General features: G+C 43.9%; 1 protein-coding gene across 1 annotated transcript in view; it reads right to left on the minus strand.

The window, feature by feature from the left end:
- Positions 1-5,900: 5,900 nt before the first annotated feature.
- LOC109887354 (TBC1 domain family member 15) overlaps positions 5,901-21,002 on the minus strand; it is a gene marked incomplete at its 5' end in the record, with an annotated part of 32,276 nt that continues 17,174 nt past the window's right edge. Inside the window, 2 exons of the mRNA XM_031822051.1 lie at positions 5,901-9,136; positions 10,051-10,137. Of these exons, the coding sequence (XP_031677911.1) occupies positions 8,912-9,136; positions 10,051-10,137 (312 nt within the window). The remainder of the gene's footprint in view (positions 9,137-10,050; positions 10,138-21,002) is intronic.

Genomic DNA, 21,002 nt, shown 5'->3' on the forward strand with positions numbered 1-21,002 from the left:
CACACAAGCTTTTCCTGGAATTGTCAGAGGACTCAAAACACCAATAATATATGATTTGCATACAACTTACCGGTTATTAAAATAGTCGCCCACTCATATACATATATATATATAGCACCAGTCAAACATTTGGACACACCTACTCATTGAAGGGTTTTTCTTAATTTGTACTATTTTCTACATTGTAGAATAATAGTGAAGACATCAAAACTATGACATAACACATATGGAACCATGTAGTAACCAAAAAAAAGTGTTAAACAAGTCAAAATATATTTTATATTTGTGATTCTTCAAAGTAGCCACCCTTTGCCTTGATGACAGCTTTGCACACTCTTGGCATTCTCACAACCAGCTTCATGAGGTAGTCACCTGGAATGCATTTCCATTAACAAGTGTGCATTGTTAAAAGTTAATTTGTTATTTAGTTTGAGCCAATCAGTTGTGTTGTGACAAGGTAGGGGTGGTATACAGAAGATAGCCCTATTTGGTAGAAGACCAAGTCCATATTATGGCAAGAACAGCTCAAATAAGCAATGTCAATGCGGAACAGTCCCTGCTGCTGAAAAACATCCCCACTGCATGATGCTGCCACCACTAGGCTTCACCGTAGTAGGGATGGTGCCAGGTTTCCTCCAGATGTGACGCTTGGCATTCAGGGCAAAGAGTTCAATCTTGGTTTCATCAGACCAGAGAATCTTGTTTGTCATGGTCTGAGAGTCCTTTAGGTGCCTTTTGGTAAACTCCAAGCGGGCTGTCATGTGCCTTTTACTGAGGAGTGGCTTCCGTCTGACCACTCTACCATAATGGCCTGATTGGTGGAGCGCTGCAGAGATGGTTGTCCTTCTTGAAGGTTCTCCCATCTCCACAGAGGAACTCTGGAGCTCTTTGAGTGACCATCTGGTTCTTGGTCACCTCCCTGACCAACACTACCCTCCATCAGTAATGACTGGTCCCTGATCACTAACCTCCATCAGTAATGACTGGTCCCTGACCACTACCCTCCATCAGTAATGACTGGTCCCTGACCACTACCCTCCATCAGTAATGACTGGTCCCTGACCACTACCCTCCATCAGTAATGACTGGTCCCTGACCACTACCCTCCATCAGTAATGACTGGTCCCTGGTCCCTGACCACTAACCTCCATCAGTAATGACTGGTCCCTGACCACTAACCTCCATCAGTAATCAAATAAAATAAAATAAAATGTATTTATATAGCCCTTCGTACATCAGCTGATATCTCAAAGTGCTGTACAGAAACCCAGCCTAAAACCCCAAACAGCAAGCAATGCAGGTGTAGAAGCAAGTAATGACTGGTCCCTGATCACTAACCTCCATCAGTAATGACTGGTCCCTGACCACTACCCTCCATCAGTAATGACTGGTCCCTGACCACTACCCTCCATCAGTAATGACTGGTCCCTGACCACTACCCTCCATCAGTAATGACTGGTCCCTGGTCCCTGACCACTAACCTCCATCAGTAATGACTGGTCCCTGACCACTAACCTCCATCAGTAATCAAATAAAATAAAATTTATTTATATAGCCCTTCGTACATCAGCTGATATCTCAAAGTGCTGTACAGAAACCCAGCCTAAAACCCCAAACAGCAAGCAATGCAGGTGTAGAAGCAAGTAATGACTGGTCCCTGATCACTAACCTCCATCAGTAATGACTGGTCCCTGACCACTGACCTCCATCAGTAATGACTGGTCCCTGACCACTAACCTCCATCAGTAATGACTGGTCCCTGACCACTAACCTCCATCAGTAATGGCTGGTCCCTGACCACTGACCTCCATCAGTAATGACTGGTCCCTGACCACTAACCTCCATCAGTAATGACTGGTCCCTGACCACTAACCTCCATCAGTAATGACTGGTCCCTGACCACTAACCTCCATCAGTAATGACTGGTCCCTGACCACTAACCTCCATCAGTAATGACTGGTCCCTGACCACTACCCTCCATCAGTAATGACTGGTCCCTGACCACTACCCTCCATCAGTAATGACTGGTCCCTGACCACTAACCTCCATCAGTAATGACTGGTCCCTGACCACTAACCTCCATCAGTAATGACTGGTCCCTGACCACTGACCTCCATCAGTAATGACTGGTCCCTGACCACTAACATCCATCAGTAATGACTGGTCCCTGACCACTGACCTCCATCAGTAATGACTGGTCCCTGACCACTAACCTCCATCAGTAATGACTGGTCCCTGACCACTGACCTCCATCAGTAATGACTGGTCCCTGACCACTACCCTCCATCAGTAATGACTGGTCCCTGACCACTACCCTCCATCAGTAATGACTGGTCCCTGACCACTAACCTCCATCAGTAATGACTGGTCCCTGACCACTAACCTCCATCAGTAATGACTGGTCCCTGACCACTAACCTCCATCAGTAATGACTGGTCCCTGACCACTGACCTCCATCAGTAATGACTGGTCCCTGACCACTGACCTCCATCAGTAATGACTGGTCCCTGACCACTAACCTCCATCAGTAATGACTGGTCCCTGACCACTAACCTCCATCAGTAATGACTGGTCCCTGACCACTAACCTCCATCAGTAATGACTGGTCCCTGACCACTAACCTCCATCAGTAATGACTGGTCCCTGACCACTAACCTCCATCAGTAATGACTGGTCCCTGACCACTAACCTCCATCAGTAATGACTGGTCCCTGACCACTAACCTCCATCAGTAATAACTGGTCCCTGACCACTGACCTCCATCAGTAATGACTGGTCCCTGACCACTAACCTCCATCAGTAATGACTGGTCCCTGACCACTACCCTCCATCAGTAATGACTGGTCCCTGACCACTACCCTCCATCAGTAATGACTGGTCCCTGACCACTACCCTCCATCAGTAATGACTGGTCCCTGACCACTACCCTCCATCAGTAATGACTGGTCCCTGACCACTACCCTCCATCAGTAATGACTGGTCCCTGACCACTACCCTCCATCAGTAATGACTGGTCCCTGACCACTACCCTCCATCAGTAATGACTGGTCCCTGACCACTACCCTCCATCAGTAATGACTGGTCCCTGACCACTGACCTCCATCAGTAATGACTGGTCCCTGACCACTAACCTCCATCAGTAATGACTGGTCCCTGACCACTGACCTCCATCAGTAATGACTGGTCCCTGACCACTAACCTCCATCAGTAATGACTGGTCCCTGACCACTAACCTCCATCAGTAATGAATTGGCTCAGTTTAGCCAGGCGGACAGTTCTAGAAAAGTCATGGTGGTTCCAAACTTCCTCCGTTCAATAATTATTTTGGTACCCTTCCCCAGATCTGTGCCTCGACACAATCTTGTCTCGGAGCTCTACAGACACTTCCTTTGACCTCATGGCTTGGTTTTTGCTCTGACATGCACTCAATGTTGAGTGTCATAGCAAAGGGTCTGAATATTTATGTAAATAAGGTATTTCTGTTTTGTTTTTTACATTTGCAAGCATTTCTGTTTTCACTTTGTCATTATGGGGTTTTGTGTGTAGAATTGATGAGGACAATAATGCATTTAATCCATTTTAGAATAAGGCTGTAGCGTAACAAAATGTGGAACAAGGGAAAGGGGTCTGAATACTTGCCAAATGCACTGTGTGTGTGTATATATATATATATATATATATACACACATACATACAGTGGGGCAAAAAAGTATTTAGTGCAATTGTGCAAGTTCTCCCACTTAAAAAGATGAGGCCTGTAATTGTCATCATAGGTAAACTTCAACTAAGACAGACAAAATGAGAAGAAAAAAAATCCAGAAAATCACATTGTAGAATTTGTAGGATTTTTTACGAATTTATTTACTACTGTATATATAAAGTCCCAGTAATTTATTTGGTAAAACAGCAACATTTCTGCATCACTTTTTCTTCTTCAGGGTGATGTCATGAATGCTGGAACCAGGTTATGTCGACAAACAAGGAAATTAGAGCAACCAATGACAACAGTGAGGGGCGTGTCATTAGTATTAGAGCAACCAATGACAACAGTGAGGGGTATGTCATTAGTATTAGAGCAACCATTGACAACCGTGAGGGGCGTGTCATAACTATTAGAGCAACCAATGACAGTGTGGGGCGTGTCATCACTATTAGGTTGATTAGAATGAATTGAGTGAAACTGTTTAAAAAAAACAGGTTTACAGCATATTGAATATATTAGGCTACTGTTATCACATGGAAACATAATTACATGTTGTACAAAATTATTAGCATCAACATACATTGTTTAATTTAATTCCACATAGACATAATTGTTTCCAATTATCTTTTGGTTCAACCCTAATGCATAATAAGCATCATCAACAGGGGGGAACATATTGGGTGTACGATGATAACATGTGGAAAGAATTTACAGATTTTTTAAATGCTTGTTCATAAAAAATATATTGTTCATCTGTCTGAGATCTAAGTCAATATTCAGACCACTAGGGGTCCACATTTTTAGACAGGATATCCGATAGGCCTCCCTCTGTCGTAAGTAGGATCTCCATGTTACCTCCTCTCCTTGGTAGAGCAACATGCTCTATGCCTGTGTATTTGAGGGAGGAGATGGACGGGCAACAAAGTGAGCTGCTACTGGATGGATGTTCAGTGTTCTTACCTGATTGGATGGATGTTCAGTGTTCTTACCTGATTGGATGGATGTTCAGTGTTCTTACCTGATTGGATGGATGTTCAGTGTTCTTACCTGATTGGATGGATGTTCAGTGTTCTTACCTGATTGGATGGATGTTCAGTGTTCTTACCTGATTGGATGGATGTTCAGTGTTCTTACCTGATTGGATGGATGTTCAGTGTTCTTACCTGATTGGATGGATGTTCAGTGTTCTTACCTGATTGGATGGATGTTCAGTGTTCTTACCTGATTGGATGGATGTTCAGTGTTCTTACCTGATTGGATGGATGTTCAGTGTTCTTACCTGATTGGATGGATGTTCAGTGTTCTTACCTGATTGAGCTGCAGTGTTCAGCTATGTGTTGTTTCAGACGGCTTACAACAGCTGGCAGTCTCAGCTATATTAATACTGGCGCTTGCTATGAGCCATCTGGTGGTCTCAAGATGTGTGAAGATTTATTTATTTTGTAAAGTGCTATTCCCCCCCACAATTTGCAGGCTTTCAAACACACGCAGCCAATCCACCAGCACCATACATCCATAACTCACAAGTAGTTTGTTACAAAACCACGATAGCACCTATAGCTCTCATCTCAAAGAACAACTTAATTTTCTCTGGGTTATTTATCCAAAGTCTATGCTAGAAAAGTTTCTGATATCGGATCTCATTTTATTCTTCAAGTCGAGGCCAACAGAATCCTTGTGTTTTGGTTTTACTCCCCCTTTCTGTGTGACAGGAGGTCAGGCATGCAGAGTTAGGGGCCTCGGGGCTGTAGCCCAGAAAGTGACATAGCAACTGAGGTCATTTCCTATGGGACAAGGATATGAAAATCCTCACGCTGTTTTTTTTGTTGCTACAAACGCTCTGAACAGACCAGCGATACCGTTTCATTCAGACGGTCCTATTCAGATGCTGATTCTCAGACACTGACTGGCACCCTATTCACTATATATAGTGCACTACTTTTGACCAGAGCCCTAGGCTAAGTAGTGCACTACGTAGGGAATAGTGTGCCATTTGGGAAGCGGACTCTATTTCTAGGAACGAATTCCAAATCTCTCACAACAACAAGAGAGACCGGAGAGAACAGCACATCAGCTGAGAGCCAACAGAATCATTGTCGCATCGGTAAATAACTAACCTGAAAACGTGTCCCGTTGTCTCACTGTTACGTCAAGCGGTTGAAAGAGTGACATTCATTGTATTGGAAAACAAAACAAAGAGGTATATAGTTGTTCATTTGTGTCAGTGTAAAATAGGGAACAAAATAAGGGACATTATATGGGACATTATGGTTCATTTAGTTATATTTCTAGCGACAGGATATGTGGAACTGTGAACAGACTGGCCACGCCCGTTGAGACATGGAGAGAACCTCAATTGCTTTTCCTTGATTCTTCGCATCCTCTCTTCTCACCTCCTTCTTAAAACCCATTGGATGAGAAGGTAAGAGTTCCCTCCCCATCTGACCATTTCATCCAATGCGTGTTGAGAAGGAAGCGAGGATGCTAGAAATCAAAGGAAAGGCCATTGAGATCCTCCCATAGACGGCTGTCAGCACTGGGAGAGACACCTGAACAGAGAGGAGAGGGACACTGATACTCCTACCACCTAAAGCAATACAAAGAGGAGTCATGAAATTCAGCTTCTATAAAAGATTTCAAAACATAATTGGTTTTTAAAGACGGTATCAAATATATATATACAGTACAAACTGCTGCAATAGACACATCTGTACACAGAAAGATTCAGGTACGAACAGTCTTCCAGCATTACTGTTTCTGATAAATCCCTTGAAGGCTGAGACTTTCATCATGCAACATAAATCAATGACTACATCAACTCCTTTACAAATCTTCCCCACAGTGTTGATGTGAAACACACCAAGAACCTTATTTCACTATGTTTTGGGAGGCGAGTGAAGCTAAACAGATCATATCAACGAGTACATGGGACGTAAGTCTGTCTGTACATGTTGACAAAGGGCCTCATGGTTGGCTAAGCATGAACTCTACATCATTAACAAACAAAAAAAACCATTGCTGTAAGGTTGGGTGTTTGTTGAAGCAACTTCTGGGAACCTTCAGTCCAGAGGAACAGACATATAATTACTTGTACATACATTATCGCCATGCCAACCCACACATTCGAGTACGATTAACAATATGGATTCAGAAACAATAGGTTTTTTCAATATAAATCACGTCTCTTTCAGTCTTACCAAATCAGATGTCAGTTAGGCAGCGGCATAGAAAACCACTGAGTGGACAAATCATTAGGAACACTTTCTTAATATTGAGTTGCAATCCCCTTTTGCACTCAGAACAGCCTCAATTCGTCAGGGCATGGACTCTACAAGGTGTGGAAAGCGTTCCGCAGGGATGCTGGCCCATGTTGACTCTACAAGGTGTTGAAAGCGTTCCACAGGGATAGTGGCCCATGTTGACTCTACAAGGTGTGGAAAGCGTTCCGCAGGGATAGTGGCCCATGTTGACTCCAATGTTTCCCACAGTTGTGTCAAGTTGGCTGAATGTCCTTTGGATGGTGGACCATTGTTAATACACACGAAGACTGTTGAAAAATTCAGCAGCGTTGCAATTCTTCACACACTTAAACTGGTGCGACTGGCGCCTACTACCATACCCCGTTCAAAGGCACTTCAATATTTTGTCTTGACCCTTCACCCTCTGGATGGCACACAATCCATGTCTCAAGGATTAACACTCCTTCTTTAACCTGTCTCCTCCACCTTCATCTACACTGATTGAAGAGGATTTAACAAGTGACATCAATAAGGGATCATAGCTTTCACCTGGTCAGTCTATGTCATGGATTCACCTGGTCAGTCTATGTCATGGATTCACCTGGTCAGTCTATGTCATGCATTCACCTGGTCAGTCTATGTCATGGATTCACCTGGTCAGTCTATGTCATGCATTCACCTGGTCAGTCTATGTCATGCATTCACCTGGTCAGTCTATGTCATGCATTCACCTGGTCAGTCTATGTCATGGATTCACCTGGTCAGTCTATGTCATGGATTCACCTGGTCAGTCTGTTATGTAAAGATCAGGTGTTCTTAATGTTTTGTACACTGTGTGAAATCCATGTCAATAGGCTGCAGGGCAGAAAATCCTTTTCATTTGGTAGAGGAGAGGGGCCTAATAGTTCTAATTGAATTACACCTACAGTAGGGCTCCTATTAGCTGAATACTACAGTGAGATATAATAAGCCCTGTTTATATAAAACCTTATCCATTCCTCAGCCCTTCCACCTCTATTTAAATGTCAACTACTTCAGCATTACATTTGACTATTCACACGATTCAGGAGCGATTAACAAGTCAAGTCAAGCAATCTGCTGAACACTAAATACCTTATACTCAGGGGCAATAATGAACAATCTGCTGAACACTAAATACCTTATAGTCAGGGGCAATAATGAACAATCTGCTGAACACTAAATACCTTATAGTCAGGGGCAATAATGAACAATCTGCTGAACACTAAATACCTTGGAGTCAGGGGCAATAAGGAACAATCTGCTGAACACTAAATACCTTATACTCAGGGGCAATAATGAACAATCTGCTGAACACTAAATACCTTGGAGTCAGGGGCAATAAGGAACAATCTGCTGAACACTAAATACCTTATACTCAGGGGCAATAATGAACAATCTGCTGAACACTAAATACCTTGGAGTCAGGGGCAATAAGGAACAATCTGCTGAACACTAAATACCTGGGAGTCAGGGGCAATAAGGAACAATCTGCTGAACACTAAATACCTTATAGTCAGGGGCAATAAGGAACAATCTGCTGAACACTAAATACCTGGGAGTCAGGGGCAATAAGGAACAATCTGCTGAACACTAAATACCTTATAGTCAGGGGCAATAAGGAGCAATCTGCTGAACACTAAATACCTTATAGTCAGGGGCAATAAGGAACAATATCCTAAAAACTCAAAGACCACCATCGAACAAGAAAAATTAGATGATTAACAGACAGAATCATTACAAAAATTATTTGATTTGCAAAAACTTCCTGTAAATGAATAGCTCTTGGGCTCTATTATAAAGATACTGCCCTGAGAAGCCGTTTCCTATCTCTCCTCGGTCTGTGAGGTGGGAGAGGCGCAATCCACCTTTTTCACCAGGCTGTGAGCCTCGTCTCAGCCACCAGAACCAAATCTCTCACTGGACGAGAGACTACTGTTAGCCAGGCTGGCTACGATATGTAGGCTAATTTGTAAACGTCACGCGCTGCGTCCCGTAAGTGTCCGTTGTTGCCGCTGGCGTTGTACTCAGAGACTAAGTCCTGCTGGTCGTCTGACGGTGTAGAAGGTTCGGGAGAGTCCGGTCTGTCCGTTCTCTCAGTGTCCTCTGACTGGGATGATGACTCTGTGTCTGTGCTGTTGAATCCAAGCATCTCAACCACGGAGTTGGGCAAATCCTACACAGATAATAAACAGCAGGTTAAAGATCTGGTTGGAACCATAGGTCAATGACAAGGTGTTGAAGAGTGTTAACTATGAATATAGGTACAATCGAATCAAATCAAAAGTTTATTTGTCACGTGCGCCGAATACAACAGGTGTTGACCTTACAGTGAAACGCTTACTCTAACCAATGGTGCGGGAAAAAAGGTGTGTGTGTGTGTGTGTGTGTGTGTGTGTGTGTGTGTGTGTGTGTGTGTGTAGGTAAGTAAAGAAATAAAACAACAGTAAAAAGACATTTGAAAAAAAGAGTAGCAAGTTCAGTAAGTGTTTCAGAATACAGGCACAAACATTCTGAAGGTATCTAATGTTCTGCCACGCAGTTGGACACATCCTACAAGGATATCATCAGAAGAAACTATTAAAAACGCGTGTCACAGACACAGTTTTAATGAGGTTTAGTTTCAACTGCATTTATTCACACACCTTGTGTATATAGTTATACCACCAAGTTGGGGAAATTCTACACACTTTTCTTTATTTTTTTATAAAATAAATCTAAATTAATATTAAAAACATATATGTCACAGACAGGTTTTTTAAATGAGGGTTAGATTCAACTGCATTCATTCATACCCCCTGTGTGTTTCTACCACTGTTGGGTAAATTCTATGAAGATATTGTCGGACTAAACAAACAAGTTAACGAAGGTTGTGTTGAAAACCCCCTTCACACCCTTCTACTGGAAACAGCACAAACCAATTGTATCCCATTTCCTTTCCCTCTCCACACTCGGCAAACCCTCCATTATTTACCATGGTCCTTCGAGCCGGATGGGTGAGCTTCTCGAAACCCATGCATTGCATTTCAGAATATACTGGAAGCACAAATGTTCTGAAGATAGATAGATGTCCTATCTATGGATACATACCTTACAACTCTTCAGCTGCAGGCATATAGCTTCAGCTTTGTTGAGGATGACCACGATGTCCAGTTTCATCGGTAGTTCATTTATGAGCTGGAAGGAAGGGAGAAAAGAAGGGAGAACATTCTTTGATCGGTGACTTGCTAAAGCAGAGATGGGTAACTGACGGCCTGCTAAAGCAGAGATGGGTAACTGACGGCCTGCTAAAGCAGAGATGGGTAACTGACGGCCTGCTAAAGCAGAGATGGGTAACTGACGGCCTGCTAAAGCAGAGATGGGTAACTGACGGCCTGCTAAAGCAGAGATGGGTAACTGACGGCCTGCTAAAGCAGAGATGGGTAACTGACGGCCTGCTAAAGCAGAGATGGGTAACTGACGGCCTGCTAAAGCAGAGATGGGTAACTGACGGCCTGCTAAAGCAGAGATGGGTAACTGACGGCCTGCTAAAGCAGAGATGGGTAACTGACGGCCTGCTAAAGCAGAGATGGGTAACTGACGGCCTGCTAAAGCAGAGATGGGTAACTGACGGCCTGCTAAAGCAGAGATGGGTAACTGACGGCCTGCTAAAGCAGAGATGGGTAACTGACGGCCTGCTAAAGCAGAGATGGGTAACTGACGGCCTGCTAAAGCAGAGATGGGTAACTGACGGCCTGCTAAAGCAGAGATGGGTAACTGACGGCCTGCTAAAGCAGAGATGGGTAACTGACGGCCTGCTAAAGCAGAGATGGGTAACTGACGGCCTGCGGGCAGATCAGTAAAACATATTCTACCCGTTCAAAACACCGGGTCTTAAAAAAGTCCTTGTTTTTTATTTTATAAAAAGCACATTTTTTGTCCATTTAAAATAACATCAAACTGATCAGAAATACAGTGTAGACACTGTTAATGTTGTAAATGACTATTGTTGCTGGAAACGGCAGAATTTTTATGGAATATCTAAATTAGGCCCGTTATCAGGAACCATCACTCTTGTGTTCCAATGGCACGTTGTGTTAGCCAATCCGAGTTTAGATTTTAAAAAACAGGCTAATTGATCATTAGAATACAATTATGTTAGCACAGCTGAAAACTATTGAACTGATTTTAAAAAAGCAATAAAACCGGCCTTCTTTAAACTAGTTGAGTATCTGGAGCATCAACATTTGTGAGTTCAATTACAGGCTCAAAATGGTAATTTCTTCTGAAACTCGTCAGTCTATTCTTGTTCTGAGAAATTAAGGCTATTCCATGCGAGAAATTGCCAACAAACTTAAGATCTCGTACAACGCTGTGTACTACTCCCGTCACAGAACGACGCAAACCGGCTCTAACCAGAATAGAAAGAGGAGTGGGAGGCCCCGGTGCACAACTGAGCAAGAGGACAAGTACATTAGTGTGTGTAGTTTAAGAAACAGTCCTCAACTGTCCTCAACTGGTAGCTTCATTAAATAGTACCCGCAAAACACCAGTCTCAACGTCAACAGTGAAGAGGCGACTCCGGGATGCTGGCCTTCTAGGCAGAGTTGCAAAGTAAAAGCCACATCTCAGACTGGCCAATGAAAAGCAAAGATTAAGATTGGCAAAAGAACACAGACACTGGACAGAGGAACTCAATGTTGATGTTCAGACTGGTGTTTTGAGTAGCAAGAAAAATACTTAAGCGTAGGCAGACTGTCCCACATCTATAAACAGGGAGCTATCGGACATTGGAAGAATGAGTGTAAAGTAGGAATGAAGCCTGCTGCAGTCGGAGGAAATGACGCTATACGAGCATTTCCATCTTTTTCAAAAGAGCAACAACCAATCCTCTAGAGAGCAGCGGGACAGGAACATTTTACATAGCGGTGTTTGATCAATGAAGGGGACATGTGGGATTTAATTACAAAATGAACGAGAAACACCCGTCTCTATTCTACCATTACTTAATGAGGTACCATTATTTCCTTATGGAGTTATGACTTGCCTAGTTAAATAAAGGTTAAATAAATAAAATAAACTATTATCAAGAATTGTAATTCTAAGATGATTGGGAATTCGAAATGTGTTTATTTTTGAGTTAACATGCAGTGTTTTATTAAATCCCGATGTGAATCATGTGTTCAAAGTGGAAACGACCAGTTCCCAGGGTCCTTTGGGTAAATATACACATGTATTATGTTCAGTCTGCTCATATTTTATTTAACCTTTATTTAACGAGGCAAGTCAGTTAAGAACAAATTCTTATTTTCAATGACGGCCTAGGAACAGTGGGTTAACTGCCTGTTCAGGGGTAGAACAACAGATTTGTACCTTGTCAGCTCGGGGATTTGAACTTGCAACCTTCCAGTTACTAGTCCAACACTCTAACCACTAGGCTATATGTTAATGAGGGTTGACAGTTACCCCAAATGGAGTGTGATGTGTGTATTGCTGATTTCATGAAATGGAGTGTGTTGTGTGTATTGCTGATTTCATGAAATGGAGTGTGATGTGTGTATTGCTGATTTCATGAAATGGAGTGTGATGTGTGTATTGCTGATTTCATGAAATGGAGTGTGTTGTGTGTATTGCTGATTTCATTACTTTCTTTGTTTTGATTGGGTCTACTGGAGTGTTGGGGTTCCCCCCCGATAGGTTAAGGTGCTAACTCCCTGACCTGTCCCACATGGAAGGTGACGTCAGATGGTGTCTTAATGCATGTAGGAATCATTTGGCCACAAACAGTGTGTGTGGGCGGCAGGGGCGCTAAGACAGCACATGTGGAGTCAGCATGGAGAGAGAAACTTCTCTTGCTAGCGTGCTGATGGGAGAAATTGACCAGACAGGGTAGCCTAGTGGTTAGAGCGTTGGACTAGTAACCGAAAGGTTGCAAGTTCAAACCCCCGAGCTGACAAGGTACAAATCTGTCGTTCTGCCCCTGAACAGGCAGTTAACCCACTGTTCCTAGGCCGTCATTGAAAATAAGAATTTGTTCTTAACTGACTTGCCTAGTTAAATAAAGGTAAAATTAAAAATTAAAAAATAGCGGCTCAGGTGAGAGACTTGTATTAGTGGGAAAAACATTACTTTACATTGAAATCGGGACTTTATCAAGGGCATCAAACGCGACAGGCAAGAGTTACATGGGAAGATGAACTGCAACGCCATCTGAAGAAGAATGATAAGTGCCAGGAGAAGGGAGGTCTACACACTGTGAACAATTGAGACTAAGTACGCATTGAGATACCGATCTGTCATTACCAGGCCACTCGCAACAGGAAAACAGGGACAAGGGGGGGCTGTAATGAGAAGAGTTATTACCGGCAATAAAGAGTTCCCATTTATAAATGTACATTCTAACCGGGATGATGTGTGCTAGTCTGAGAAGACTCAAAAGTAAAGCACTAAGAACTGTCATTCTAAATTTGGGTTGGATCATTTATAAAAATGTTTTAGTTATGATTCGGCTACAGTGAGAGAGAGAGTTGCTCTCAAACTGGAGGCATGGGGACACTGCTAAAATGTATTAGGCCCCAGGAAGGCTCTAGAACCCTTATCTTTAAAATGTATAAGACCCAGGAAGGCTCTAGAACCCTTATCTTTAAGTGTCCTCCGAGAGGGAGGTTATTGGAGAACTCACTGGATGATCAACCATTTCTGTTCTCTTTTGTTTTACCATGTCATCAGAATATTCATGTTACATCGCATCATACATTCAGATTGCTGGACGATACGGTATAATTAATTGCACACAAGGTTCATAGTCTGTGTCTTGCGATAACACCCAAGGATGAAAATGAAGGAGACGGCATGGAGACCAGTATCACATGGCCATAGAACGTAACGGAGGGACGGTTCTGTCCCCAGTCCTAGTAGCATCAAGGGTGGTGTGAATTATTAAACAGACTCTTTCTCTCTTCCCTGTTCAAGTCAATAGGTTTTTAGGTCGTGGAACATAAGACTGATCATTGTTCTAGGAGGAGGGACTGAGGTATATTGACTAATTGATTTAGGAATGTTTTAGAATGTTTATAACTGTGGAGGTGCATTAGGAGTAGTGACTATAGTGGTACGGGTTAGATGGAATGATATATGTGTAAATGTATCTGTAGCAGGCAGTGAGGTACACATGGGGCCTGTGATTGAGACAGAATGTTTACATCAGACTTAAGTGGGATGGAAGGTGATGGGGGTGATAGAATAGGATCATCAACAGAGACTGTTTATGTTGTTACAGGAGATGGCTCGTAGGAGAGGGAGAACAGCTAACTGTGCCCAATATAGAGACTATTACACAGACCCAGATCATGGTGAGAGTAGCAGAGATCGTGTTGGCATTTCGGACACTATTGTCAACTTTCCAGAAACCTGTGAGGTTGTTATAGGATGTGAGGTTGTTAGGTTGTGAGTTTGTGACGTTGTTAGGTTGTGACGTTGTGAGGTTGTTAGGCTGTGAGGTTGAGGTTGTTTGATTGTGAGGTTGTTAGGTTGTGAGGTTGTTAGGTTGTGAGGTTGTGAGGTTGTTAGGTTGTGAGGTTGTTAGGCTGTGAGGTCCAAAGTCATTACTCTTTCCTCATTTCTAACAGCCGGTGAACACTTGACAGATTACATCCAGTAGTTATTCTCAGGACAGTAAGTGGAGGAGGTTAAGGTCAGGGGTCATGTTAGTAGTAACAGTAAGTGAAGGAGGTTAAGGTCAGGGGTCATGTTAGAAGTAACAGTAAGTGAAGGAGGTTAAGGTCAGGGGTCATGTTAGTAGTAACAGTAAGTGGAGGAGGTTAAGGTCAGGGGTCATGTTAGTAGTAACAGTAAGTGGAGGAGGTTAAGGTCAGGGGTCATGTTAGTAGTAACAGTAAGTGGAGGAGGTTAAGGTCAGGGGTCATGTTAGAAGTAACAGTAAGTGAAGGAGGTTAAGGTCAGGGGTCATGTTAGAAGTAACAGTAAGTGAAGGAGGTTAAGGTCAGGGGTCATGTTAGTAGTAACAGTAAGTGAAGGAGGTTAAGGTCAGGGGTCATGTTAGTAGTAACAGTAAGTGAAGGAGGTTAAGGTCAGGGGTCATGTTAGAAGTAACAGTAAGTGAAGGAGGTTAAGGTCAGGGGTCATGTTAGAAGTAACAGTAAGTGAAGGAGGTTAAGGTCAGGGGTCATGTTAGTAGTAACAGTAAGTGAAGGAGGTTAAGGTCAGGGGTCATGTTAGAAGTAACAGTAAGTGAAGGAGGTTAAGGTCAGGGGTCATGTTAGTAGTAACAGTAAGTGAAGGAGGTTAAGGTCAGGGGTCATGTTAGTAGTAACAGTAAGTGAAGGTGTTGTTCTGGTCCACAGTACTCCTTACAGCACCTGCAGCAGTAAATATTGTCATGTCTCTCCTCAGTGGGTTCACAGTTCTCCCGTGAAGTGAGGTCCAGTTGCATAATGTGTGAGCTTGAAGATGACAGAGGAAGTGGAGCGAATGAGAGAGAATGACTAGATGTCACTGTAGACATGCAGATGGGTTGGGTCTGGGAGACACTTTAAACACCATAGCTGGGTGAGCTGCTTTATTGGTTAATGGATCAGATGAAAAGGAAAGATGGTGCTTTAAACAACATGTGGGCGCATTCATGTGGAAGTCTATCTAGTGCTGAGTTACCTAGTGCTGAGTTACCTAGTGCTGAGTTACCTAGTGCTGAGTTACCTAGTGCTGAGTTACCTAGTGCTGAGTTACCTAGTGCTGAGTTACCTAGTGCCGAGTCATTCATGTTGAAGTCTATCTAGTGCAGAGTTACCTAGTGCCGAGTCATTCATGTTGAAGTCTATCTAGTGCAGAGTTACCTAGTGCAGTGCAGAGTTACCTAGTGCAGTGCAGAGTTACCTAGTGCAGTGCAGAGTTACCTAGTGCAGTGCAGAGTTACCTAGTGCAGTGCAGAGTTACCTAGTGCAGTGCAGAGTTACCTAGTGCAGTGCAGAGTTACCTAGTGCAGTGCAGAGTTACCTAGTGCAGTGCAGAGTTACCTAGTGCAGTGCAGAGTTACCTAGTGCAGTGCAGAGTTACCTAGTGCAGTGCAGAGTTACCTAGTGCAGTGCAGAGTTACCTAGTGCAGTGCAGAGTTACCTAGTGCAGTGCAGAGTTACCTAGTGCAGTGCTGAGTTACCTAGTGCAGTGCTGAGTTACCTAGTGCAGTGCTGAGTTACCTAGTGCAGTGCTGAGTTACCTAGTGCTGAGTTACCTAGTGCTGAGTTACCTAGTGCTGAGTTACCTAGTGCTGAGTTACCTAGTGCTGAGTTACCTAGTGCTGAGTTACCTAGTGCTGAGTTACCTAGTGCTGAGTTACCTAGTGCTGAGTTACCTAGTGCTGAGTTACCTAGTGCTGAGTTACAGTGCCTTGCGAAAGTATTCGGCCCCCTTGAACTTTGCGACCTTTTGCCAAATTTCAGGCTTCAAACATAAAGATATAAAACTGTATTTTTTTGTGAAGAATCAACAACAAGTGGGACACAATCATGAAGTGGAACGACATTTATTGGATATTTCAAACTTTTTTAACAAATCAAAAACTGAAAAATTGGGTGTGCAAAATTATTCAGCCCCCTTAAGTTAATACTTTGTAGCGCCACCTTTTGCTGCGATTACAGCTGTAAGTCGCTTGGGGTATGTCTCTATCAGTTTTGCACATCGAGAGACTGACATTTTTTCCCATTCCTCCTTGCAAAACAGCTCGAGCTCAGTGAGGTTGGATGGAGAGCATTTGTGAACAGCAGTTTTCAGTTCTTTCCACAGATTCTCGATTGGATTCAGGTCTGGACTTTGACTTGGCCATTCTAACACCTGGATATGTTTATTTTTGAACCATTCCATTGTAGATTTTGCTTTATGTTTTGGATCATTGTCTTGTTGGAAGACAAATCTCTGTCCCAGTCTCAGGTCTTTTGCAGACTCCATCAGGTTTTCTTCCAGAATGGTCCTGTATTTGGCTCCATCCATCTTCCCATCAATTTTAACCATCTTCACTGTCCCTGCTGAAGAAAAGCAGGCCCAAACCATGATGCTGCCACCACCATGTTTGACAGTGGGGATGGTGTGTTCAGGGTGATGAGCTGTGTTGCTTTTACGCCAAACATAACGTTTTGCATTGTTGCCAAAAAGTTCAATTTTGGTTTCATCTGACCAGAGCACCTTCTTCCACATGTTTGGTGTGTCTCCCAGGTGGCTTGTGGCAAACTTTAAACGACACTTTTTATGGATATCTTTAAGAAATGGCTTTCTTCTTGCCAGTCTTCCATAAAGGCCAGATTTGTGCAATATACGACTGATTGTTGTCCTATGGACAGAGTCTCCCACCTCAGCTGTAGAACTCTGCAGTTCATCCAGAGTGATCATGGGCCTCTTGGCTGCATCTCTGATCAGTCTTCTCCTTGAATGAGCTGAAAGTTTAGAGGGACGGCCAGGTCTTGGTAGATTTGCAGTGGTCTGATACTCCTTCCATTTCAATATTATCGCTTGCACAGTGCTCCTTGGGATGTTTAAAGCTTGGGAAATCTTTTTGTATCCAAATCCGGCTTTAAACTTCTTCACAACAGTATCTCGGACCTGCCTGGTGTGTTCCTTGTTCTTCATGATGCTCTCTGCGCTTTTAACGGACCTCTGAGACTATCACAGTGCAGGTGCATTTATACGGAGACTTGATTACACACAGGTGGATTGTATTTATCATCATTAGTCATTTAGGTCAACATTGGATCATTCAGAGATCCTCACTGAACTTCTGGAGAGAGTTTGCTGCACTGAAAGTAAAGGGGCTGAATAATTTTGCACGCCCAATTTTTCAGTTTTTGATTTGTTAAAAAAGTTTGAAATATCCAATAAATGTCGTTCCACTTCATGATTGTGTCCCACTTGTTGTTGATTCTTCACAAAAAAATACAGTTTTATATCTTTATGTTTGAAGCCTGAAATGTGGCAAAAGGTCGCAAAGTTCAAGGGGGCCGAATACTTTCGCAAGGCACTGTACCTAGTGCCGAGTTACCTAGTGCCGAGTTACCTAGTGCCGAGTTACCTAGTGCCGAGTTACCTAGTGCCGAGTTACCTAGTGCCGAGTTACCTAGTGCCGAGTTACCTAGTGCCGAGTTACCTAGTGCCGAGTTACCTAGTGCCGAGTTACCTAGTGCCGAGTTACCTAGTGCCGAGTTACCTAGTGCCGAGTTACCTAGTGCCTCAAGAGGATGTAGCATTGATTAGGACTACGCACCTGCCTACCAGGTGACCTGCCTACCAGGTGACCTGCCTACCAGGTGACCTGCCTACCAGGTGACCTGCCTACCAGGTGACCTGCCTACCAGGTGACCTGCCTACCAGGTGACCTGCCTACCAGGTGACCTGCCTACCAGGTGACCTGCCTACCAGGTGACCTGCCTACCAGGTGACAGAGAAGGAGATGGGGAGCAAAGTGAGGATGCCAGGGCTTGGGAACCGCTCTCTGAACCTGTGTTCTGATGGTGAGGACGGGGTGAAAGCATGAGGAGGCTTTTTAGGGCTTTCATTTTGGTGGAATCCAGCAGAAAAGTGTCCTGAAGACAAAGTCAGGGGAAGAGAGAGTTGGAAATGTCATGTTGTCATGTTGTCATGTCGTCATGTTGTCATGTTGTCATGTCGACATGTTGTCATGTTGTCATGTTGTCATGCATATCTTAACACGTTGATAATGCTGTTGTGTTTTGGTGTTTATTTTTACTTTGCAAGTGTTGTGCCGTCACTCTCTCAGGAACCAGAAGGAGAAAGTTGAAACAGGAGTCAACAGCTCCAGTGGACAAGTTGTTATCAGTGTCCTGTAATAAATGGAAATGGTGTGTTCATAGTACTATATGGGGCGGCAGGTAGCCCAGTGGTTAGAGAGTCGGACTAGTAACCGAAAGGTTGCTGGATCGAATCCCAGAGCTGACAAGGTAAAAATCTGTCGTTCTGGCCCTGAACAAGGCAGTTAACCCACTGTTCCTAGACCAGTCATTGTAAATAAGAATTTGTTCTTAACTGACTTGCCTAGTTAAAAAGGTAAACAAAAAAATAAATAATGACAAAAAAAACACAGTTTAGAAATTTGTGCAAATGTATTAAAAACTTGTGGTCGACTTGGGGCTGTTGGTCATTCTCTCACTGCAACATGTCCATGGCAAAATGTGTAAAACTTTCTCTCTCCGGCTTTCAATAGGGGGGGGCAGCTAAAAAAAACGTTTTGCCCACAAAGTGGCAGGGGCCCCCCAACAAAATATTGCTTAGGGCCTCCAAAATGCTAGAGCCAGCTCTGACTGCATGTGTGAATATGGATGTAGGTATGCAGACCAGCGAGCCACTGCAGCCCCTCGTGATGAGGTTTTTTGGTGGCCCCCACCCCACCGAAGTTGCCCGTCCCTGTGCTAAAGTGATGACACGGATAAACACTCCAACACTGAAAACCAGTGTTCTGTGTGGATATAACACACCTCTAGTGGTGTGGGGGCTGTGCTTTGGCAAAGTGGGTGGGGTTATATCCTTCCTGTTTGGCCCTGTCCGGGGGTGTCCTCGGATGGGGCCACAGTGTCTCCTGACCCCTCCTGTCTCAGCCTCCAGTATTTATGCTGCAGTAGTTTATGTGTCGGGGGGCTGGGGTCAGTTTGTTATATCTGGAGTACTTCTCCTGTCCTATTCGTGTCCTGTGTGAATCTAAGTGTGCGTTCTCTAATTCTCTCCTTCTCTCTTTCTTTCTCTCTCTCGGAGGACCTGAGCCCTAGGACCATGCCCCAGGACTACCTGACATGATGACTCCTTGCTGTCCCCAGTCCACCTGGCCATGCTGCTGTTCCAGTTTCAACTGACCTGAGCCCTAGGACCATGCCCCAGGACTACCTGACATGATGACTCCTTGCTGTCCCCAGTCTACCTGGCCATGCTGCTGCTCCAGTTTCAACTTCCACCTGACTGTGCTGCTGCTCTAGTTTCAACTGTTCTGCCTTATTATTATTCGACCATGCTGGTCATTTATGAACATTGAACATCTTGACCATGTTCTGTTATAATCTCCACCCGGCACAGCCAGAAGAGGACTGGCCACCCCACATAGCCTGGTTCCTCTCTAGGTTTCTTCCTAGGTATTGGCCTTTCTAGGGAGTTTTTCCTAGCCACCGTGCTTCTACACCTGCATTGCTTGCTGTTTGGGGTTTTAGGCTGGGTTTCTGTACAGCACTTTGAGATATCAGCTGATGTACGAAGGGCTATATAAATAAATTTGATTTGATTTGATTTGATTTGAACACACGTGTGTTGTAATGTGACTAGGCAGTGAGAGCCTGTTAGTTAGAAAACCACATGCTCCTGCTAGGTGATAATTAACTGCTTCCTTCAGACATCATAAAACACAGCGTAAAGCCCATTCTCTCTCACCACTCTTTCCCTCCTTTCTCTGCCTCCCTAAAACTCCCCCTCGCTCTCCCCACTCTCTTTCTCCCCCCTTTCTACTGCCACCTCCCTCCCCACCTGGTGTTGTAGCTACTGTATAGATAGAGCCTGCAAGGTCTCCATGGTTACCATCTACTAGCCGTCTACCAACTGTCTCCCACCTGGTGTTGTAGCTACCTTATAGATAGAGCCTGCAAGGTCTCCATGGTTACCATCTACTAGCTGTCTACCAACTGCAGAAAGAACAGCTGTGATCACATCAGGAAGTAACCTCAAGGTAAAATTTTGAATGATTTAAAACGGTTCTAAGCATCATTACAGGCTATCATGTATATGACACAGCCAAGATAACTCCTGATAACATCAGCCTATATTTCTAGAGAGATTCCCAGACCTATCATTAGTCATTTTCAATATACAAAAGACACTAAACATGTGTAACAGTATAACTTCAATCCGTCCCCTCGCCCCTACCCGGGCGCGAACCAGGGACCATCTGCACACATCAACAACAGTCACCCACGAAGCATCGTTACCCAGCGCTCCACAAAAGCCGCGGCGATTGCAGAGAGCAAGGGGAACTACTACTTCAAGGTAGTGACGTCACCGATTGAAAC

The sequence above is a fragment of the Oncorhynchus kisutch genome, unplaced genomic scaffold (genome assembly GCF_002021735.2).
Source record: "Oncorhynchus kisutch isolate 150728-3 unplaced genomic scaffold, Okis_V2 scaffold4053, whole genome shotgun sequence".
Classification (NCBI taxonomy): Eukaryota; Metazoa; Chordata; class Actinopteri; order Salmoniformes; family Salmonidae; genus Oncorhynchus; species Oncorhynchus kisutch.